This window comes from Oncorhynchus tshawytscha, linkage group LG07 (genome assembly GCF_018296145.1).
Source record: "Oncorhynchus tshawytscha isolate Ot180627B linkage group LG07, Otsh_v2.0, whole genome shotgun sequence".
NCBI classification, from domain to species: domain Eukaryota; kingdom Metazoa; phylum Chordata; class Actinopteri; order Salmoniformes; family Salmonidae; genus Oncorhynchus; species Oncorhynchus tshawytscha.
Genome location: NC_056435.1, coordinates 20,423,671 through 20,448,713, shown reverse-complemented (window position 1 = coordinate 20,448,713; position 25,043 = coordinate 20,423,671). Strand labels below are relative to the sequence as shown.

Here is a 25,043-nt window from a genome sequence, read left to right as displayed (position 1 = left end):
ATCGCAGAGAAAAGCAACTATCTCCTCCCTAAGCTCACATAAGGCCGCTCTCTTGAGAGCATTATTACCTTTGCCACTGAACATCATTATGTAAAAGTAGATCATGATGCTTAGCAGACTATGAAACAAGTGATATTGAAGGCTAGATTTGACCCCCACCTGTGGGTTCTCTGTTCCCTCCATCTACCCTCACATTGAATTGTGCAAGGCAGATCGGGTTTCAGGCATCTGGTCAGCACTGCCTGGCTTTGAGTCAACAGATTCTGACAGGGTTGAGGAACGATGTCTTAGGCCAACTTATCTTATACTACTTATCTTCTGGGGATGAGTAGCAGGCAGTTGAATTTGGGCGTGCATTTCATCCGGACGTGAAAATACTGCCCCCTGTCACCAATAAGTTAAGGGTCTGACCAATGCAACCACCAATTGGGGAGAGATGTGTGTCCAAATGTGTCCAAAAACTGAAACAACCATTTGCTGAATTTGAAGAAAGGTTCAAAGCAGAGGTGGTTAGACACAGAGGGTTACCTGACATGGAGGATGAAGATGCACTCAATTCCTCCAAAAATGGGCAATCACACATCAGATGGTGCAATCCATACACAATGATTTGCGAAAAACTTTTTTTCCCACAACTACTGATTGGGGGAAACTTAACTATGCCAACATCATCGACAGGCTGTCACAACTGGACAGAGACATCAATCAACACAATAAACCTGCTGTCATCAGAGTTGTGCAGGTTCTAAGTGAAACCAACAACATTATTCGTTCAGCAGAAGAGAAACCTGGTGTATGTCATTATTGCTGGATTTCTGGCATCGAGAATGTTGGAAAATAAAATATTTATGAGAAATGGCGAGAAGCATGGTCTGTCTAAGGGAAAATGGACACAGGACAACAGCCCCAACGACACAATGCTGATGCACAAATTTATGAAGCTCTCTCCGGCTTAGTACTCAGCAGGGGAGTTTGCTGGATGTCGTGGAGGTAAACTAACAGACCCCCTCTTACATCCCATCTCAGCTGGTGTACATATGAAATCGGATGGAATATATGTGAACATGATGGTTAACAACTTTGCAGTAGATTGTTTAGTAGATACGGGCACTGAAGTCACTGTATTGCCCATATCTTATGCAAAACATATATGTCCTCAGTACACGGGCAAGAAGATGAGAGCAACAGGAGTGGGGGGGAAGACATATGAAACAGCTTTCCGATGGGTTTACTAAAAGTAATCCGTTGGAAAACCCTGAGTTTATGTTCTACAAAGATGGTTCAAGCATTGTGGAGAGGGGTGTGAGGAAGGCAGGCTGGGCAGTTACTACAGTGAACAATGTGATAGTGACAGACATGTTACCTGCAGGAACATCAGCACAGGTCGCAGAATTGGTGGCTTTGACAGACGCATGCAAACCGGCTGAAGGAAAAACAGCTAATATCTACACAGACTCAAGGTATGCTTTGAGCATTACCCAGGATTTAGGAAAAATATGGAAAAACTGAGGATTCATGACATCACTGGGAGTTCCTGTGAAGAATGGACCAGAGGTGATGGCTCTACTGAATGCTCTCCAGTTACCTGGACAAGTTGCAATTTTGAAAATGAAAGCACATGGAAAAATATTTACAGACGAGAGTAAAGGTAATGATTTGGCTGTCACATAAACTGATTAGGAAATACACCTTGGATACATTGCAACACATTAGAAACATCCAAAGCAGTGCGAATGGATGGCTGCAGGGTGCAAACTCAATCAAGAAGGTGTGTGGAAATACAACCTGAGATGTGTAGTGCCAAATGCACTCTTACCCTACTTGGTGACACAGATCTACTCTTTGGCACACATTGGTGTGGACAAGATAGTTCACCGTTTTGTGGGCAAATGGTGGAATCCTGGTGTGCTGAAAGAGGCTGAGGATGTTGTGGCGAATTGCAACATTTGTATGGAAAACAACACCAAGGGCCGAGGGAAAGTACAGATACGACGAGCGCCTGCCCCACCAGGACCTTTCAGATATCTACATCTTAACAAAATCGCACTGCCCAAATGTAAAGGACATGAAGATGTGCTGGTTGTTGTTGATCGTTTCTCATGATGGGTTGAAGCCAACACTACAAAAAAAGGAACTGCACACACAGCTAAAATTCTGACTGAGAAATCATTCCCAGATGGGGATTTCCGGAACAATTAGATTCTGACCAAGGCACTCATTTCACAAGAAAAGTGTGTCAGGACGTAGCTTGTCTTCTGAACATAGACTGGCAACTACACTGCCCGTACCATCCTCGATCGAGAGGGCAGGTAGAAGGCACAAATTAAGTTTTGAAAGAGAGACTTTCAAAGATGCATCAAGGAGGGATTGCATGGCCGGATGCATTGTATTATTTAGTATACGGGCAACACATAGCAAAACCACAGGGTTGAGCCTGTTTGGGGTCGTCACAGGTCGACCCATGTCACTACCAGGCACGTTAGATTTGAGAAAAGCAGACGTTCACTTTATGAGTGACACAATGCTTAACTATTAACTATTGCATACAAGTAAAAGAGGCGTGGGGAATAACACCCGAGGGGGGACATGACGTAGTGCCAGGACAGTGGGTGATGGTAAAAAGAAGATGTAACAGACACATTAGGGCCAAACAAAAGACTCCAGTATGCAAGTATGCATTTCAATAGACCGTCACTGCAACAACTGTTTTAGAGCACTCTCGTCTGTGTACCTGAGCGTAGAATAATAACGCTCAACACCGTTTGAATATGGCCTGTGTCAGTAAACATCGCCAAAAAATTTAACCAATTTGGTTAACTTTAGCTCGCTATGACAATTGGTTTGTCTTGCTAGTACTCTATGGATTAGGATTATGGTTCATTGTTTAGCTAGCATGTCTAAACAAAAGACTCCACTTCGCCAGATGATGACCCACCAAGTTAGCCAGGTGTGTCTGACGGTGATTACGGCTATCTATTGTATAATAATGCCAAAATATTTGTATCTGGAATTTATCTTTCAGCATTAGTAGAACACGCCTGACTCTCCTCCCAGGACACAAACACTTTGGTGGAAAGCTGCTACCATCCCATGTGACAAAAGCAGCAGTGTGGCGTCTCTACAAGGAATCGATGACAACACTTGGTATGTAAAGCATAAACAACACATTTTGTTTATTTAATTGACCTCCAACATGATTGGCACTACTTTTATTGATCTCACATTATTTCTGTATTTTCCAGAGGTATGTGTAGGGGCTGTGTTATCATTTTAACTTCCAGTTTACAAGATGTTTCTGTATGCAGTGCTGCTGGTCTGCACATTTGTAGGTAAGTGAAACTAACATGATAATGATGCATAAAAAAACATTACGTTTTACATTACATTTTCTTTTCATTAACTTAATGTAATTTTGTTGTTTGCAAGTGCACTATCCTTCTGCCGCTAGGTCCTATCTACTTTTTAACTCCTCGCAACTGTAGTGGCCAAAACAAGAACAGGTTTGTGCTCTGGTATTGGGCCTGGCGGACCACACACAAGCTCCATCAGTCTGGACCTTCACTTCCTGATCACAGGTCACATCAAGTTTGCCCCCTGACTGGTGCTTTGGCCTCATCAAGCAGCACTTCAGAAAGACCAGTGAACACTGCCTGAGATTGCTGGCAACAACACCTGACTCCGTACTTCAGGCCGCTGCCACAGTTCAAGCAGTACCAGCACTTCAGCTGAATATAATTTTCATTGCATTGTATGAGGTTATTTAAATTTGGGAGGTGAATTGATGTTGCGCAAGGATGTAATGTCTTAAGTTTTTGGGTTATTTCCTGTTTTACAGCGTCGATGCTCTGGAGCCTGGTGTTTTTGTCACCAAGGAGTGTTCCGACTCAGTCTGACCAGGTTTCAGCTGCTGCGCAAGATCATCCTTCCATAGATGATCTGCCTGTACAAGCACCACCTGGACTGGACACAGCTAGACATAGTTATGTTTTTGAGAAGATCAGGGAGTTTTGCAACGAAGAGGATCTGGACATCAAATGCCCTGCACCAAAGTCATGGGCAGGACAGAAACAGGATCTCCAAAAATAGATTCCCTTGATCATGTGTGGTTCGGAGGGACCCGTCATCAGCACTATCTGCAGTGCCTCTATTCAAATGACTCTCTCCTAACACACACACCACTAGGCCATCACTAGCACATATGCCATCACTATCACATTAGTCTGCCGCCTATATGCTGCCTATAGACTTGAATACACTGGCCACTTTAATAAATGAAACACTAGTCACTTTAATAATGTTTACATACTACTTTACTCATCTCTTATGTCTACTGTATTCTATTCTACTGTATCTTAGTCTGTGCCGCTCGGATATTGCTCATCCATATATTTATATACTCTTAATTTCATTCCTTTAATTTGTGTTTATTGGGTATATGTTATAAAATTGTTAGATATTACTGCACTGTCTGAGCTAGAAACACAAGTATTTCACTTCACCCGCAATAACATCTGCTAAACATGTGTATATGACCAATAATATTGGATTTCATACGTTGCTGCTAATATTTTTTCTTTATCCTGCTGCTCAGCCACTTTACCCCTGATTGTAAGTATATAACTACCTCATCTATCACTGATATTGTTCTTGTACATATGGTATATTATTATTTTTATATTGACACCATCTATTTCTGATATTGCTACTATGCAAGTACCCATTTGGCTGTACAGTTTACACCTTATGTAGAGACCCATCCACTTGGCAAAATGTGGCTGGAGGTTAAAGCATTTCTTTCACATGACCCATCAAATTTGGACAAGCGTGTCTGGGTAAGCGTCATCTGATATCTATAAAATATTTTTATCTTGACACTTTGTTTACCTGGAATTTTTCCTTATTGTAGGCTACTACTTTTACCACTTTTAGTCCTAATCTTTACTATACTACTCACTGTTTAGCACATGAGCTCACATGTGAATCCGTATAGAGATGGGTGGGGCTGGCTTAAGAGGGTGTAAACAATGCTGAATGGGTGTAGACAAAGGAGAGCTCTCCAGTAGGTACCAAAATATTAAAAGGCCATTTTCTCAAAAGTGATTATACGAGTTTATCAGCTTTCAAAGCAGAATTACTTTCCCATTGTTCCTCAAAAATGCAGTGTATGATATTCCATTTTGTAGCTCTACAGAACACCGATTTGAGCCAGTTGGTCACATATAATGTCCCACAGCTGACAGTAAATGTCAGAGCAAAAACCAAATGATGAGGTCAAAGGAATTGTCCATAGAGCTCAGAGACAGCACCACCAAGACTCTTCCTCGAGCTGGCCACCCGGCCAAGCTAAGCAATCAGGGGAGAAGGGCCTTTGTCAGGGACGTGACCAAGAACCTGACGGTCACTCTGACAGAGCTCTAGACTTCCTCTGTGGAGATGGGAGAATATTCCAAAAGAACAACCATCTCTGCAGCACTCTACCAATCAGGCCTTTTATGGTAGAGTGGCCAGACGGAAGCCACTCATCAGTAAAAGACACATGAAAACCCTCCTGGAGTTTGCCAAAAGGCACCTAAAGACTCTCAGACCATGAGAAATAATATTGAACTCTTTGCCCTGAATGCCAAGTGTCACGTCTGGAGGAAACCTGGCACCATCCCTACGGTGAAGTATGGTGGTGGCAGCATCATGCTGTAGGGACGTTTTTCAGCAGCAGGGACTGGGGGACTAGTCAGGATCAAGGGAAAGATGAACGGAGCAAAGTACAGACAGATCCTTGATGAAAACCTGCTACAGAGCACTCAGGACCTCAGACTGGGGCGAAGGTTCACCTTCTAATAGTACAACGACCCTAAGCACACAGCCAAGACAACGCAGGAGTGTCTTCGGGACAAGTCTCTGAATGTCCTTGAGTGGCCCAGCCAGAGCCCGGACTTGAACCCAAACCAACATCTCTGGAGAGACCTGAAAATAGCTATTGGGGTATTGTGTGTTTAATCAATTTTATAATAAGGCTGTAACGTAACAAAATGTGGAAAAAGTCAAGGGGTCCGAATACTTTCCGAAGGCACTGTATATGATATACATTGTAAACAGTAGTGGGCCGAGTATCAAACATTGGGGAACCCCTTTATGTAATTTAGAGGGATCACTAACAGTCTGTCATATAATAAGGCTGTAACGTAACAAAATTTGGAAAAAGTCAAGGGGTCTGAATACTTTCCAAATGCAATGTACATAGGACAGGTTATCATTGATCACTTTAATAATGTTTACTAATTTCATATGTATATACTGTATTCTACTCAATGCCCTCTGAAATTGCTCGTCCTAATATTTATATATTTCTTAATTCCATTCTTTTAGACGTGTGTATTGTTGTGAATTGTTAGACATTACTGCACCTTTGGAGCTAGAACACAAGCATTTCCCTACACCAGCAATAACATCTGCTAAATATGTGTATGTGCCCAATAAAATTTGATTTGATGAGCTGTTGATTTCCGCTCGATTTCGCCACGCTGCCACTTCAAGTTTCAGCACCACAATGTAAGTTACTCGAATCTGGCTTATTGTGAGGTCAATAACTCTGATAAATACATCATGAGCAGGAAACATTGTTTTTAATCATATCAATTATAGTAGTAGCAAGCTATCAAAGTTTACCTCCGGTCCTACTTACCATCTAAAGCGCTCTCCTTCTCAAACTGAACAGAATATATAGGCTAGTCCGCGCGCACGATATTACATTTAAAATGATTTTTTTTATATATTTGGGGAAAAAGCCTTTGTCTCTCCTCCTGAACTGCCTACACTGCACAGCCACTGGTTCGGCAGCACAAAAAAAAAAGCTGTCCGGGCTCAGGGTTGGAATATCCACTGTAGTGTGTAATGCAGCCTCGTTTTATTTACTCCATACCAGCAGAGCAAATGACTCAATTAAGTTCATTTTCATCAAAATATTACTTTGCTCTCTGCTTCTCCGAGCATGCACTTCGTACAGCCTATGGATCATTTGATTGACACCACACTAAATACCTAAAGGCGCACTTGATATTGCGTGCCCAGCTCAGAATCAGAGATGAGGGGCAGCATCAGGTCTAATAAGCAACTAATTCTAAAACACTGAGAAATGTTGAAATTATTATTGTGCTGACATTGCTTTCATCAATTACAAATGACATGACCCTCCCCCTTTCCTTGCAGATCCCCATTCTGTACATTGTGAACCATCCCTTACATGATTCCTCAGAATTCTTTGTAAATACAGGCCCTGGGCTCTCTCTGGCTTTACCTTCAGCCAGTCTGGCCATGAGCTGCAGGCGCCCAGTGGTGCCCAGGTCGATACCTGTCCTCTCCAGCTCGTCGTTGTCCAGGAAGGAGCTGGCGTTGGAGGCGTCTGTGCGCTCAGTCACATGGCCCACCTTCATCGGCCGGCCAGCCAGCTCAAAGCCGTTCAACTGATCCAAAGCCTTCTTGGCACACTCTGTGTCTGAGAACTGGAGAGAAAACACATGCCAATGAATTGACTATGTTTACATGCACACCAATCAGGATTCATAAAGACATTGAAGAGTCAAATTCAAGGAGTTTCTTAAGCACTTAATTGTCATTTTCAAGGACCTCAATTTTATATTTAATTGTAGTAATATAGAAAAAGCACTCCCCCCAAAAAATGCATGCAAAAAAAGTATGCATTAACAATAACAATAATGAATGGTCTTCCCAATGGCATTAAGCATTGACAACCACATTATTACTACATTCTAAAATATGTCAGAATAATGTGGCCTCTAAAAATGGACTACATGCATTATTGCCGTTTTTTTTTTTATACTGGAAGGTGCTCCTGACACAAACACACTGTCCAAGTAGCGGTAGCTAATCATGTTATAATAGAACGCATTCCATGGAAAGCCAAGTTGAACCCAACATTCAATGTTTTCTTGCTTATAATGTTGGCACATGGTTTTACTGCAATGAGCACAAGCAATAAGTTCGGAACACTGAATCGCAATAAAACTGCAGTATTGAATTGCAATGACGAAGGTATGTGGACACCTGCTTGTCGAACATCTTATTCCAAAATCATGGGCATTAATATGGAGTTGGTCCCCCCTTTGCTGCTATAATGGCCTCCACTCTTCTGGGCTGGCTTTCCACTAGATGTTGGAACAATTCAGCGGGGATTTGCTTCAATTCAGCCACAAAAGCATTAGTGAGGTCGGCACTGATGTTGGGAGATTAGGCCTGGCTCGCAGCCGGCATTCCAATTCATTCCAAAGGTCTTTGATGGGGTTGAGGTCAGGGCTATGTGCAGGCCAGTTCTGTATGGACCTTGCTTTGTGCACAGGGGCATTGGTATGCTTAAACAGGAATGGGTCTTCCCAAACTGTTGCCACAAAGTTGGAAGCACAGAATAGTCTAGCATGTCGTTGTATTCTGTAGATTAAATATTTCCCTTCGCTGGCAGCCTAGCCCGAACCATGAAGAACAGCCCCCAGACTATTATTCCTCCTCCACCAAACTTTACAGTTGGCACTATGCATTGGGGCATGTAGCGTTCTCCTGGCATCTGCCAAACCCAGATTCTTCTGTTGGACTGCCAGATGGTGAAGCGTGATTCATCACTCCAGAGAACGTGTTTCCATTCCAGTCAACACTTGGCATTGCGCATGGTGATCTTAGGCTTGTGTATGGCTGCTCGGCCATAGAAACCAATTTCATTAAGCTCTTGACGAACAGTAATTGTGCTGACATTGCTTCCAGAGGCAGTCTGAGAACTCGTTAGTGAGTGTTGCAACTAAGGTCATATGATTTTTATGCGCTACACGCTTCAGCACCCCCGTTCTGTGAGCTTGTGTGGTCTCCCACTTCGCGGTCGGAGCTGTTGTTGCTCCTAGAGGTTTCAACTTCAGAATAACAGCACTTACTGTTGACCGGGGAAGGTCTAGCAGGGCAGAAATTTGACGAACTAACTTGTTGGAAAGGTGGCATCCTATGACGGTGCCATATTCGAAGTCAATGAACTCTTCAGTAAGGCCATTCTACTGCCAATGTTTGTCTTTGGAGATTGCACGTGTGCAACTGTCAGCCAGGGGTGCGGCTGAAATAGCCTAATACACTAATTTGAAGGGGTGTCCACATACTTTTGTATAAATAGTGTACATATAGAATTGAAATGCATATAGAATCGCAATATATATCGTATCCGCACCTAATTATCGTGATACCATTGTATAATGAGATCCCTGGGAATTCCCAGCCATTAACAATATGGTCATTGTGATATAACGTTTATTTCCCATCAGATTATAATATATGTCCATGGAAATCGGATTGTAAGGGAAATTGTTCTATTTGCAAAGCATGTAAACGTTTTATTCGAACAATTTCATTATTCTGAGTATTCACAATAATCGTAGTATTGTGTGCATCCATTGACTGGATAGAATGTGCTACTTACAGTGATGAAGCCATATCCTTTGGATCTCCCCGTCTCACTATCCATCATGAGCTGAATACTCTCAATCTGGTGGAAGAAAATGGAATACAGATTAAAGTCTACATAGCACTGATATATTGTAGACCTACAATCTGTCTCCCCCTTCTTTTTGAAGGACTACGCAATTGGTTACATTCAAGACGATGTCTTTTTTATTTATCTCAGTTTGTTGGGTAGCCTGTCTTTCGGTCATGTTGTGGTATTAAAAAGATGCTAATTTCTCCAGTCATGTGAAATGACATAGAATTGGATGAAATGGGTAAATATTTATTATTCCCAGGCCCTGCATGCAGATCCTAATAAACGCTTCTGCTCAGCTCTAGGTTTGCTCTATGCAACACACGGAGCAGGGTTAACCTCCCCTTCCATGTAAGAAAGTGATGATGACTATCATGCTTTTAGGGAAAGAGGATCATTTTGTAAATTTATTAAGAATTGTTGTGCATTAACTGCTTGTCAGAATGCAGGTTCGCCTCCCTATCGCAACTTGAATGCGCCTCGAGAGGAATATATCTTACAGAACACACAACAAGCTGACTATGTAAATAGGTAAACTACTCTACTATGGGGTTGTCTGATTTTGTTTTAATAACAGCATTACATGGCAAAAATAGTAGCACTGGAAAGTTACATCCTTACCTGAATGCTAAAAGTAGTGGCTTTGAATTGCTTTGCAAGCAGCTGCAGTAGGCTACCCAGTTCGGTTGAGCGCCACATTATAGACTATTTCATTCCCTTCTTCTGAACATTGTGGTGTCAGTAAGGCCTGGCTCGCAGCTGGCATTCCAATTCATTCCAAAGGTGTACTATGGGATTGAGGTAAGGGCTCTGTGCAGGCCAGTTCTGTAAGGACCTCACTTTGAACAAGGGGGCATTGTCATGCTAAAACAGGAACGGACCGTCCCCAAACTGTTTCCACAAAGTTGGAAACACAGAATCGTCTAGAATTTCATTGTATGCTGTTGCATAAAGATTTCCCTTCACTGGGGGCCTAGCCCGAACAATGAAAAACAGCCCCAGAACACTATTCCTCCTCCACCAAACTTTACAGTTGGCACTATGCATTGGGGCAGGTAGCGTTCTCCTGGCATCCGCCAAACCCAGATTCTTCTGTCGGACTGCCAGACGGTGAAGCGTGATTCATCACCATCCAGTGAAAGCGTTTCCACTGCTCCAGAGTCCAAAGGCGGTGAGATTTACACCACTCCAGCCGACACTTGGTATTGCGCAAAGAGCTGTTCGTCAGTAACAGTCACGCATGTCAGTTCAGTGCACACAGCTTAACAGAAAAGATAAATATTTGGGAATATCTTTCGTAGAACAGACATATTTCTGGATTAGGTTATGTCATCTCTAAATCACCCCCCAGAGATTTTTATTGCAGTGACGGAGAATTTTAACCCCTGCAATCGCTCACCTGCATTCTGTTCAGAACAGTACTTTTTGCAAACATTCATTGAGTTATATATACTTATAACAATGACTTGGCCTACGGTTCACAAATCTACTCATCACATTAGGCATTTTACCTTATGTTAGTCTGCAAATGTGATGGATGCATGCAATGCGTTATTAGAAAGGTAATTTTTCTGGTGTGTGTGAAAAAACAGCTTCCCCAAAGTTGACATTTATGCGACGCCTATGGTACAATGTACAACGCCTCTCACCTTTCCAAAAGGCTCAAATATTCCTCGTAGCATCTCCTCTGTGATGTTAAAGTGTAAGGATCCGACGTAGAGTCTCATCGGGCCAGCGTTGCCCTTCTGCAGGTTGTTGGCCATGGCAGCAGCCCTGTTTTTCTCAGCCTAGAGAAAGCACACACAAAGTGAACGTAGGGAAACGGTGCAGATTGCCTCAGGCTGTTTAAATAAAAGGCTGTCAAATTATTTAAAAGAATGAACAGAGTTAACCGCAGAGATGAATCATAACCTAATTAATTAATCATATGAAATTTAAGAAATTCAAGTTCAAATTTGAAGCTAATTAGGTATAATATATTTTGAATATAGGGGAAGAAAACACGTTTTTATTTGCTTTGTAATTTTCACATTTGCATAAGTAATTGAGACCCATTGTTGAAGCACCTTTGGCAGCGAGTAAAGCCTCGAGTCTTCTTGGGTATGACGCTACAAGCTTTGCACACCTGTATTTGGGGAGTTTCTCCTATTCTTCTCTGCAGATCCTCTGTCAGGTTGCATGGAGAGCATTGCTGCACAGCTTTTTTCAGGTCTCTCCAGAGATGTTCGATCGGGTTCAAGTCCGGGCTCTGGCTGGGCCACTCAAGGACATTCAGAGAAGCCACTCCTGCGTTGTCTTGGCTGTGTGCTTAAGGTCATTGTCCTGTTGGAAAGTGAACCAGTCTGAGGTCCTGAGCAGGTTTTCATCAAGGATCTATCTGTACTTTGCTCCGTTCATCTTTCCCTTGATCCGTAGGGATGGTGCCAGGTTTCCAAGGGATGTGGCGCTTGGCATTCAGGTCAGAGTTCAATCTTGGTTTCATCAGACCAGAGAATCTTGTTTCTCATGGTATGAGAGTCTTTAGGTGCCTTTTGGAAAATTCCAAGCGGGCTGTCATGTGCCTTTTGTCTGGCCACTCTACCATAAAGGCCTGATTGATGGAGTGCTGCAGAGTTGGTTGTCCTTCTGGAAGGTTCTCCCATCTCCACAGAGGAACTCTGGAGCTCTGCCAGAGTGACCATTGGGATCTTGGTCACCTCCCTGACGAAGGTCCTTCTCCTCCGATTGCTCAGTTTGGTTGGGCATCCAGCTCGAGGAAGAGTCTTGGTGGCACAATTAGGCACATTTGGGCAGTCTTGATACAACATTTTGAATAGATATGCAATAGTTCATTGGATCGGTCTAAAACGTTGCACACACACTGCTGCCAACTAGTGGCCAAAGTCTAAATTGTGCCTGGGCTAGAATAATTCAGTGGCCTTTCTCTTGCATTTCAAAGAAGGCATGTGTTTTTCTTTGTATTATCTTTTACCAGATCTTATGTGTTATATTCTCCTACATTAATTTCACACTTCCACAAACTTCAAAATGCTTCCTTTCAAATGGTATCAAGAACATGCATATCCTTGCTTCAGGTCCTGAGCTACAGGCAGTTAGATTTGAGTATGTAATTTTAGGTGAAAATTGAAAAAAAGGGGTGGATCCGAATGATGGAGGACACTGTGTTCTTGGGGACCTTTAATGCTGCAGAAATGTTTTGGTACCATTCCCCAGATCTGTGCCTTGACACAATCCTGTCTTGGTGCTCCACGGATAATTCCTTCGACCTCAAGGCTTGGGTTTTGCTCTGACATGCACTGTCAAATGTGGGACCTTATATAGACAAGTGTGTGCCTTTCCAAATCATGTCCAATCAATTGAATTTACCACAGGGGACTCCAATCAAGTTGTAGAAACATCTTGAGGATGATCAATGGAAACAGGAGGCACCTGAGATCAATTTTGAGTCTCATAGCAAAGGGTCTGAATACTTATATAAAATAAGTATTTCTGTTTTTGATTTTTAATACATTTGCAAACATTTCTACAAAAAAAAAATATCTTTGCTATTATGGGGTATTTGTGTGTCGATTGCTGATGAAAATGAATTTTAGAATAAGGCTGTAAAGTAAAAAAATGTGGGGAAAAAGTCAAGGGGTCCGAATACTTTCCGAAGGCACTGTATATGATATACATTGTAAACAATAGTGGGCCGAGTATCAAACATTGGGGCACCCCTTTATGTAATTTAGAGGGATCACTAACAGTCCGTCATAGCGCTAAGGAAGTTGTATGATTTGGCCTGTTTAACCGAGACAGTGCTCCTATTTCTCAATAGCCTAAATAGCTGCAAATCAGCTAACTAGCCAGTTTGTTGAGCCTTGGCTTGATTCCTTATCAAGAGGAGGTCTGAGAGTACCAAGAGTTAGGTTTTTGAACAGGGCATGTTTATCAGCCAGAGGTAAAAATGGATGAGGAAAATTCAAGTTCCAAAACAGGGTGTAGTTAGTAGAAAAAAGCTCTGAATAATACAGATAATTAAGGAACGCCTGGAGCGGTGAATACATTTTTTTGTTTTTAATTCTCTGCAAAATTATTTGAGGGTCAGAGTTTTTCAAATTGGTATCTCAAATGCAAACAATAGGGCAGTGGCTACGGTTAGTCAGGAAAAGGTCAATCAATGAGGAGTTTGATAGTTTTTGGGGGGCTTATGGCCACTTATAACCAACAGCTCACATATTTTGAGAACAGAGATGCTAAGAGAGCATGATGCCATAAGAGAAGATTTTACATAAATAACCCCCCCCCCCTTTTTTTGTCCATCCCATCTGAAAATGTTGTAGTCCGAAATGGTGTATACGTCTTTCAAATCTTGGAATGTTCTCAAACCAATACTGTCCATGATAATGGCATGGGTACAGATTCCACATATGGACCATTTGGGGGATGCAAAAGGCTGCCCTCCAAGGCTGCCCTGCAAGGCATTATTGTGAAATATTGGAGTATGGGCATGCAATTTTGATTCCCAGTTACATTGTGTGAGCAATAATAGGACCAAAGCGTAGTTTACATTGGGATATATTAGTGAAGACCACCTCTTGCAGGGCAATAGGAGACAACATATTTCTCTCTATACTCAGCCAGGGTGCGAAATTATAATTTGTAAACCAATTTGGGATGGGACGAAATGCCAGTGCCTGGAAATACAATTTCAAGTTTGGTACAGATAGTCCTCTTACACATCTCCTCTTTTCAAATGTGTTAATTTTATATCAAGGCTTGCTTACCTTGCCATATATATTTTGAAACCGCACTACGAATTTTACCCCAATAGCTGGAAGGGGGAGACAACAGAAATTCAGCGGTGGCAATTAATTTATTTTGACAATGTTCTGCCGGTAAAAGAACTGGGATATTAGTCCATCTACTGAGGTCGGATTGAATTGATTTGAGCGTGCTGTTAAACTTTCTGGCAATGGTTATCTAAGGAAGGAAATATATCTATTCCCAAATATTTAAAATGGGAACCGATTGGGATTCCATTTAGTAGAGATGGCTTCATAGGCAACAAAAACAGCAGTGATGAGATGGGATCACCTTACTCTAGTTATTCTGAAATGAATAGAGCAGGTATTGCCTGTTATTACTGTGGCTGTGGGATTGGCATAATATACAGTATTTTAATCATATCAATAAAACCTTTCCAAAATAGACCAATCTAGTCTATCAAAAGCTTTTTCTGCGTCGAGAGATAGAACTGCGCAAGGAGCTTTGGTTTCTGATGAAGCATGTAAGATACGTAATAGAAGGAGGTTATCTGAGGATACGTTTTTTTAACAAACTGCTTTGGTCCAGATGTATCAATTTGGGTAAGTAAGCTTTGAGACAACAGAATAAAAAATAAAAAGTTCATCAAAGATAGAGGGCGATAGCGAGCGTCCTTGCCTTTTTTAACAATTTTATAAAAGAAAATTAGTGCTGTATTTAGCCTTTCTAAATTAACCTTTGTTAAAGGTGGTGTTATGGGCTCCCAAGTGGCGCAGTGGTCTAAGACACTGCATCTCAGTGCAAGAGGCATCACTGCAGTACCTGGTTCGACTCCAGGCTGCATCACATCTGGCTGTGACTGGGAGTCCCATAGGACGGCGCACAATTGGCCCAGTGTTGCCTGGGGTAGGCCATCACTGTAAATAAGAGTTTGTTCTTAACTCACTTGCCTGGTTAAATAATAATAATCATTTCAGGTAACAGTGGACCTAATTGAACCCAACATTTTAAATCGACCTCAAGAGGAATACAGTCACAACCAGGTGATTTGCCTTTATTCATGTTATCAAATGCCCTTTTGAGTTCATAGAGAGAGATTTGGGCTCCTAGCACACCGGCTTCATCAGTTGAGAGAAGAAGATTTCTTTGTTATTTTTTAAAAGATATATCTGGCTTGGTGTGGATTTACAAACAGAGGTGTATTTTTTATTGAAACAGGAAAATCTTTGGTTGAAAATTCACCCGAATCAGATTCAATACATTACTGCGAGTCCAACTCGATGGATAGCAATTTCGCTCTGTCTTATTAATAGAGTTAGTTCTGACACTAATTTGAAGAGAGTAGTAGCTACCTAATCCAAAAAAAGTGTTTGTTGAGAACGCTCTAAAGTTGTTAACAACTTTTCCAATTCTGATATCTTCTTTAGCTGTGATTTATTCAGCCCAGATGCAAATGCAGTTGCGTTGTTTTTATTAAAACCTTTGATGGCGCCCCATAGAATCCGAGGATCATCAACAAATGTTTTGTTAATCAATACTAATTCATTTAATTCAGTTTAAAATGGTTGATTTTCTAGTAAGTAACCACTAAAGCGACATCTTGTGGCTCTTTAAAGGAGATTCTGACATCTGTATCTGCCAGTAATAAGCACGATGATCAGATACGTACGTCAAATTTTTACTTTATTGATTAAACAGGTCAACATTCAAAAGGCCGCAGGACCAGATAGATTACAGGGACGTGTACTCCAAGCATGCGCTGACCAATTGGCAAGTGTCTTCACTGACATTTAAAACCTCTCCATGTCTGTGTCTGTAATACCAACATGTTTCAAGCAGCCACCATAAAGTTATTGGGCACAGGGACTAAGGTAGCCTGCCTAAATGACTACCGACCCGTAGCACTTATATCTGTAGCCATGAAGTGCATTGCAAGGCTGGTCATAGCTCACATCAACACAGAAACGGTAGACCCACTACAATTTGCATACCGCCCCAACAGATCCACAGATGATGCAATCTCTATTGCACTCCGTAATGCCCTTTCACACCTGGACAAAAGGAACACTTACGTGAGAATGCTATTCATTGACTATGGCTCAGCGTTCAACACCATAGTGCCCTCAAAGATCATCACTAAGCTAAGGACCCAGGGACTAAACACCTCCCTCTGCAACTGGATACTGGATCCTGGACTTCCTGTCGGGCCCTCCCCAGGTGGTAAGGGTAACAACACATCCGCCACGCTGATGGGGCCGCTCGGGGGTTCGTGCTCAGTCCCCTCCAGTACTCCCTGTTCACTCATGACTGCACGGCCAGGCATGACTCCAACACCATCATTAAGTTAGGGCGGCAAGTAGCCTAGTGGTTAGAGTGTTGGGCCGGTAACCGAAACATTGCAAGATCAAATCCCCGAGCTGCCAAGGTAAAAATCTGTCGTTCTGCCCCTGAACAAGGCAGTTAACCCACTGTTCCTAGGCAGTCATTGTAAATAAGAATTTGCTCTTAACTGACTTGCCTAGTTAAATAAAGGTAAAAAAAAGTTGGCCACAACAGGCTGATCACTGACAACAACAAGACAGAGACCTAGCTTTGTGGTGCCAGGCCAACAACCTCTCCCTCAATGTGATCAAGACAAAATAAATGATTGTGGACTACAGGAAAAGGAGGATTGAGCACGCCCCATTTCTCCTCGACGGGACTGTAGTGGAGCAGGTGAAGAGCTTCAAGTTCCTTGGTGTCTACATCACCAACAAACTAACATGGTCCAAGCATACCAAGACAGTCATGAAAAGGGCACAACAAAACCTATTCCCCCTCAGGAGACTGAAAAGATTTGGCATGGATCCTAAAAAGGTTCTACAGCTGCACCATCGAGAGCATCCTGACTGATTGTATCATCATCCAACAGCAAGACACTACGAGGGTAGTGCGTACGGCCCAGTACATCACTGGGGCCAAGCTTCCTGCCATCCAGGACCTCTATACTAGGCGGTGTCAGAGGAAGACCCTAAAAACTGTCGAAGACTCCAGTCACCCTAGACATAGACTGTTCTCCCTGCTACCGCATGGCAAGCGGTACCAGAATGTCAAGTCTAGGTTCAAGAGGCTTCTAAACAGCTTTTAACCCCAAGCCACAAGACTCCTGAACACCTAATCAAATGGCTACCCAGAATATTTGCATTGCCACCCCCTCTTTTACGCTGCTGCTACTCTCTGTTTATTATCTATGCATTGTGACTTTAAATACTCTACCTACATGTACATATTACCTCGACTAACCGGTGCCCCCACACATTGACTCTGTACCAGTACCACTTGTATATAGCCTCGCTATTGTTATTTTACTGGTGCTCTTTAATTATTTGTTACTTTTATTTCTTATTTTATTAAGTATTTTTCTTAAAACTGCATTGTTGGTTAAGGGCTTGTAAGTAAGCATTTCACTGTAAGGTTGTTTTCAGCACGTGCCAAATACAATTTGATTTGAAGCGGTCACTTGAATTTGGGGCGGCAATTTGGAAATTGGCTGCTGCCCTCTGGTACCCCTGATCGGCTACTACACCGCCGGCGGTACCCAAGCAACCAGCTCATAGTTGTTACTGCAGTTCCCATTCCCACCCCATTCCCGCTTCTCCCGAAGTTCAGAGATTTGCAACCAAATTTGCTACCATGTCTAAGAGACAAAAACTACCAGGAAGCGAATATATATAAAAAATATTGTAGAAATAATGAGAGAAAAGGCACAATCTCTAAGCCAAAGAGATTCGCTGCTGAAATGTATCAGCGTGCAGCAATGCCCATCAAGCCATTGGGGCCCGGGGCAGCAGGGTAGCCTAGTGGTTAGAGAGTTGGACTAGGAACCAGAAGGTTGGAAGTTCAAACCCCCGAGCTGACAAGGTACAAATCTGTCGTTCTGCCCCTGAACAGGCAGTTAACCCACTGTTCCTAGGCAGTCATTGAAAATAAGAATTTGTTCTTAACTGACTTGCCTGGTTAAATAATGGTAAAATTGTAAAAAACATTTTTGTCGAGAACAAGTCTCCACAAGGACATAAATTCACAGAGACAGAGCCATCCATTTCCACCTATGATGACCGCTCTCTGGGTGGACAAGAATAGGTTGTCGCACCAGTTGAGCCACACCTCCAAACAATGCCAGCGGAGACCCTACTATCTGGGACACGGACTCAGATTTGTCTTTCTACGTCCCCAATGACAGTGGTGCTGCTATTGCTAAATCCAACTCCCAGACAAAAAACATAAACGATCCTGGGGAGTGGCCAAAAGATATGAATGGATCTTTATGGGACATTTTAGTGCATGCTGGGCAATATCAGAATAAGGTGGGGAATTTCCCAAGAGATGAGACAAATATTTTCGGTGGCCCACTACAATTTTATTTTTTTATTTTTTATTTCACCTTTATTTAACCAGGTAGGCTAGTTGAGAACAAGTTCTCATTTGCAACTGCGACCTGGCCAAGATAAAGCATAGCAGTGTGAGCAGACAACACAGAGTTACACATGGAATAAACAATTAACAAGTCAATAACACAGTAGAAAACAAAGGGGGAGTCTATATACAATGTGTGCAAAAGGCATGAGGAGGTAGGCGAATAATTACAATTTTGCAGATTAACACTGGAGTGATAAATGATCAGATGGTCATGTACAGGTAGAGATATTGGTGTGCAAAAGAGCAAGTAAATAAATAAAAACAGTATGGGGATGAGGTAGGTGAAAATGGGTGGGCTATTTACCAATAGACTATGTACAGCAGCAGCGATCGGTTAGCTGCTCAGATAGCTGATGTTTGAAGTTGGTGAGGGAGATAAAAGTCTCCAACTTCAGCGATTTTTGCAATTCGTTCCAGTCACAGGCAGCAGAGTACTGGAACGAAAGGCGGCCAAATGAGGTGTTGGCTTTAGGGATGATCAGTGAGATACACCTGCTGGAGCGCGTGCTACGGATGGGTGTTGCCATCGTGACCAGTGAACTGAGATAAGGCGGAGCTTTACCTAGCATGGACTTGTAGATGACCTGGAGCCAGTGGGTCTGGCGACGAATATGTAACGAGGGCCAGCCGACCAGAGCATACAGGTCGCAGTGGTGGGTGGTATAAGGTGCTTTAGTGACAAAACGGATGGCACTGTGATAGACTGCATCCAGTTTGCTGAGTAGAGTGTTGGAAGCCATTTTGTAGATGACATCGCCGAAGTCGAGGATCGGAAGGATAGTCAGTTTTACTAGGGTAAGCTTGGCGGCGTGAGTGAAGGAGGCTTTGTTGCGGAATAGAAAGCCGACTCTTGATTTGATTTTCGATTGGAGATGTTTGATATGAGTCTGGAAGGAGAGTTTGCAGTCTAGCCAGACACCTAGGTACTTATAGATGTCCACATATTCAAGGTCGGAACCATCCAGGGTGGTGATGCTAGTCGGGCATGCGGGTGCAGGCAGCGATCGGTTGAAAAGCATGCATTTGGTTTTACTAGCGTTTAAGAGCAGTTGGAGGCCACGGAAGGAGTGTTGTATGGCATTGAAGCTTGTTTGGAGGTTAGATAGCACAGTGTCCAATGACGGGCCGAAAGTATATAGAATGGTGTCGTCTGCGTAGAGGTGGATCAGGGAATCGCCCGCAGCAAGAGCAACATCATTGATATATACAGAGAAAAGAGTCGGCCCGAGAATTGAACCCTGTGGCACCCCCATAGAGACTGCCAGAGGACCGGACAGCATGCCCTCCGATTTGACACACTGAACTCTGTCTGCAAAGTAATTGGTGAACCAGGCAAGGCAGTCATCCGAAAAACCGAGGCTACTGAGTCTGCCGATAAGAATATGGTGATTGACAGAGTCGAAAGCCTTGGCAAGGTCAATGAAGACGGCTGCACAGTACTGTCTTTTATCGATGGCGGTTATGATATCGTTTAGTACCTTGAGTGTTGCTGAGGTGCACCCGTGACCGGCTCGGAAACCAGATTGCACAGCGGAGAAGGTACAATAGGAGGATGGGAAACGGGGTGAGAGTGGAGAGACCATGGCTCATTTATTCCAAGCAAAATGATGCAGCCTTCTGTTTTTGCTGCAAAATGTTTTCACATGAGGGCAAATCTGAGCTGGTCAGGGATGAAACCAGGTACTGGAAGAATCTGTGCCACCTCCTCAGCTCACATGAGAAGTTGCATGACCATCTACATAGTTTCTGGAGGTGGAAGGAGCTGGAGAACAGGCTGGTGTCCAAGCAAACTATCAATGCCCAATCCCAACGGGCTATTGACGGAGAGACTCTCCATTGGCAGCAGGTGCTGCAGAGGCTCATAGCCCTGATACGCGTAATGGTCACCCAGAACATTGCGCTACATGGGACCACCGACAGGCTGAATGTGGAAATGCTGGGTATCTTTGATTTGATTTAAGGACCATGGAGAAGCTACCAAGAGAAAATATTGCTGACTGCAATGCAGCACGACAGCAGAGGGAAGATACCACTATGTGGGCCACAAAATGAAGAAATGATGAAATTTAATGTTGGACAATCCAATTCGATATGTAAATAAACAAAATTAGTTAAGGCTGGGTCATTGACAAAAAAAAAACATTTTACACTGCTCCAGCCAAACGAGGCCCGCCATGCATTTATGAAAGCACTTGTTTCCAAAGTTCAAATGATCTCACTCTTTTTACAGTTCTACAGGATTATTAAATGATGTTATTTTTATTCTAATTGTAACAATGGTCGGGTCGTGCCATGTGTGATAACAGGTGTCTTTATTGGAAATAAACTGTTACCTACTATAGGCAGTTGGCTGCACAGTGATTGAAACATTGTAACTTTCCGATACAGGGGTTAAAGTAAAATTCCTTTATGCCCGCTATATGTGCACGCGTGCACCAATTTTTTTTCTGGGCCTAATCATAGAATTACATTTAGAATTTGAGCCTATTTCTTCCTATTCAAAAACGTGGTAGGCCTACCTGTTTGACAAACACAATTATGCTATCCATAGATGTCGGTATAGCCAAATCCTACAATACTGTCCCATGAATTATTTACAAACAAGACACTCTGATTTCATACTGTGTAAGAACTGCCCTCCTAAAACTTTAGGCCCCCAACCCATTCACTATGTTGACTGAGCTTTCCTCTCAAAAGCAGCTCCCAATGTCCCCTCATTGTCCCTAAACAAAGGATTGTGTTGTTAGTGTCTGCCTCCTTTTCAAAAAAGCCCACCTTGGGGGAAGAGACTGTGGCCCAGAGCAGGAAGTACCACCCAACACAAGTTGTAGTCTTTCAGAGACTTGTTTTCTCTTTTAAGAGTTTGATTATCCCTTCAAACATAGCTTGCGCTGTTTTCAGGTCATGGAGTCGCATTGGCTGTCTTCTCCAGACTTTACACTTCGGTTGAACAGGTATCCAATTTAGCAGTGAGCACAACCAGTGATTCATTTACAGGTTTTCATTGTAAATCGAGGGCAGAGGTAATCTCCTCAAACAATCTCTCGTATAGTACAGGCCAGCTCTTTCAGTTGTCTGCTGTTGATAGTTGCCATGTTCCCACAGTTGAATTGTGGATGGACAAATTCTAGCTGCTGGTGCATAATAGACCTGCTACTTGCTGAAATGTAATAGACCAATGATGTCCCACACCTTATTTAAAGTATTTTATGTTTCGTATTAGGAAGTTTTAGGAAATTTGTATGTTCATTGGTAGTAATTTGGAAAAGAAATCCATTAAAAGGCCACACGTTTCAATGCATGTCAACAGAACCTCACCGAAACCTCAAAATAAACTGTTTTCTAAGACAATAACATCTCAGCCAAGGTGCATTCAACAAGGGAAATAGTTAACATAATCCATTTGTTTTGTGGTAGCAGCGACCGTTCGTAACATTAGCTAACAGTCTGAGAAGGTAGTGTGCCGCGAACATAAGTGTGTGTTTCAGGTCTTAACTGGCGCAAAAAAATATATTAATTGGCTATGTAGACTTTCCACTATATTTAGTAGGAATAGCGAAGTCATTTTCAGTTTGAACATTGTCGCTAAAAAGTCACAGTAATCCTTACAAAAAGTAAATGTTTGATGCTTCACCATAACATTTTGCAATGTTCATTCAACTGAAATTGTTACTCTGGCAACATGTTCACCACAAACAGAAGCCTTGTTGAACTCGCCTCAGGTGTGATATAAATGTAAAATATCATACAGCTATTAGATCTTGCCTAGGCTACTTCTTATCCATGCCCAACATGAACTAGTCACAAGCTGCTACTGTACTAGAAATGAGACAACAAAAACAATAGCTAAATGGAATTGAAGTTCTGTTTTAATTCAAATCATTGTGGGAAATTAGTGTTGAATCTAGAGGCAATCAGCCATGGCATTCTAAATATTCTTGTTTGGTTAGCCAGCTAGCTAATGTTAGCATAACTGACTAGCTACTTCTGTGCAAATATGTTTTTGCTATGATTTAAAGAAATACCTGAGAAAGTGTTTATGGTTGAACTTTCTGTAAGTTTTCCTTAACATTTGTAGCTGAAAGCTGCACGCATAGTGGATGGTCTCTCCACCACAAGAAAGGTTGCTTGCTGTCGAGAGCAAAGAGTGTGTGCGCTCAAAGGAATGTGTCGTGAAACAGACTGTGGTCTAAAAAAATTGATATGCGATTAAAGGGTGACTGCACTTTATGATTTGGCCTCGTTTAAGATTTGGTTAATTAAGAAATGCAAGTTAGTGGCCATGACTAAATTCAGAGGGTGGTTTGATGTGGGTGACTCATGTGTGTGTTCGTAGGTGGGACAAGTTAGCCAAATTATTTAGCCAATTAGCTTCAGCCGGTTGGTGTGCGACCGTGGCAAAATTAATTTAACTTTGGATAGATCATCTCCGGGGCTAGGGACTGTCAATAAATTACAATGTATATGAGACAATCTTTTCATGTTGCACACCTTTTAAATGCTTTTAATATTTGTATAGGCATGTCTACAATTTACAGTTAACACATTGTCCCATGTACATTGTGTAATTTGCCAATGGTTCCCAACTAGCCCAATAAGGATATCCAAAGTCAACTCAAATTTACCACAGGTATTACAATCAGGTATTACAACCTTCATTTATGTTGTGAAGCAGTCAAGACCAGTAGCGGTTTTGAATTCAATATAATTATTCTATTTACACTTTGTAGTCAATTTTGACAGAATAAATGTTTCTGACTCATATTGATGACACATGGGCTGTTTTCTAAATGAGAAGTTGTTTTTTAGGGGCAGTTGCTCTTTAAATGTGTTACTTTTTAATTGCGGCATGAAGATTTCAAAATGTAACAGTAATTAACGTGTTAACATTGACAGCCCTAGTTCAAATAAATAGAAAGAATAAAATCCCTGTGAGATGATTACTAACCATTACCTGTGAGGCCTGAACAATTATTGGCACCCCCAGAAGTCGCTGGCCAGACAATCCTATAGCCAGTGGCACCGAGTTGGCCTCCACAAACTCGATATAAGCAATCCCCTTCGACCTCCTCGAATTTCTGTCAGAGATCATGCGCACATCTCTCACCTTGAAAATTAACAAAATAATCTGTTTTAGAATGGATGGAGCATAAGAAGAGAAGACATTGCTAAATCCATTGCTCTTGTTGGCTGTGAATAACACCTAAATACATTTACATTTTTAACACCCATCTTTTCTAAATAAAACATTGAGGCTTGAACTAAAAGGTTAGAATAATTTTTTTTTAACTATTGTAAATTGCAAAGTTTCATGTTTACTTTGGTGTTAAATAACTTTCTGAAAAAAACTGGAGCAAACATCTCACCTGGTGCAAATGCTTAGCAAATCGGTGGCCACATTTTTTTTTGGCAAGAATGACAATGACATTACAAGTAAAGACACTCACCTTTCCCACTGCAGAGAAGAACTCCTCCAGGTCACGTGGTCGGATTCTGGCTGCCAGCTGCATGCAGAACACTGTGCGAGCGTCCCTTTCCTCTGGAGTCAGGTTGTCTATTGGCTGCCTGTAGAAACAAAGCATTGAATTACTCTTATGTGGTAAAGCCATTTTTTGTTTTCCAGTGGCCCCAATCTTGTATCAGCACTGTAAAAGTTGTAAAAGCACTGTAAAAGCACTTGTGTTTTACTATATGTTTTACTATATTTTACTATATTATTTTTTACTATATTTTACTATATTTTGTCAGCAAAATGGTAATCTGGATAACCCAGAACAAAAATCTTGTGCCTGCTCCTGTCTGCAAGTTTCGGGGGAAAATTTACTGTGGGCCTACGTTTTAAATCCCAGTATGGTGACGTATGTTACGATACCATTTATGCTACATACAGTGGGGCAAAAAAGTATTTAGTCAGCCACCAATTGTGCACGTTCTCCCACTTAAAAAGATGAGAGAGGCCTGTAATTTTCTTCATAGGTGCACTTCAACTATGACAGACAAAATGAGAGAAAAAAATCCAGAAAATCACATTGTAGGATTTTTAATGAATTTATTTGCAAATTATGGTGGAAAATAAGTATTTGGTCAATAACAAAAGTTTCTCAATACTTTGTTATCTACCCTTTGTTAGCAATGACAGAGGTCAAACATTTTCTGTAAGTCTTCACACAGTTCTCACACACTGTTGCTGGTATTTTGGCCCATTCCTCCATGCAGATCTCCTCTAGAGCAGTGATGTTTTGGGGCTGTTGCTGGGCAACACGGACTTTCAACTCCCTCCAAAGATTTTCTATGGGGTTGAGATCTGGAGACTGGCTAG

General features: G+C 42.1%; 1 protein-coding gene across 4 annotated transcripts in view; it reads right to left on the bottom strand.

Annotated features, from left to right (window-relative positions):
• Positions 1-25,043, bottom strand: part of LOC112254122 (RNA-binding protein 39) — a 56,697-nt gene that overhangs the window by 12,209 nt on the left and 19,445 nt on the right. For 3 of the 4 annotated variants that reach the window (XM_024426375.2, XM_024426372.2, XM_024426374.2), the window contains 5 exons: positions 24,172-24,289; positions 23,673-23,831; positions 11,170-11,307; positions 9,464-9,529; positions 7,292-7,496 (listed from right to left, as the gene is read on the bottom strand). In XM_024426375.2, coding sequence (XP_024282143.1) covers positions 7,292-7,496; positions 9,464-9,529; positions 11,170-11,307; positions 23,673-23,831; positions 24,172-24,289 — 686 coding nt within the window. The remainder of the gene's footprint in view (positions 1-7,291; positions 7,497-9,463; positions 9,530-11,169; positions 11,308-23,672; positions 23,832-24,171; positions 24,290-25,043) is intronic. The other variant, XM_024426373.2, reaches the window with a different exon arrangement.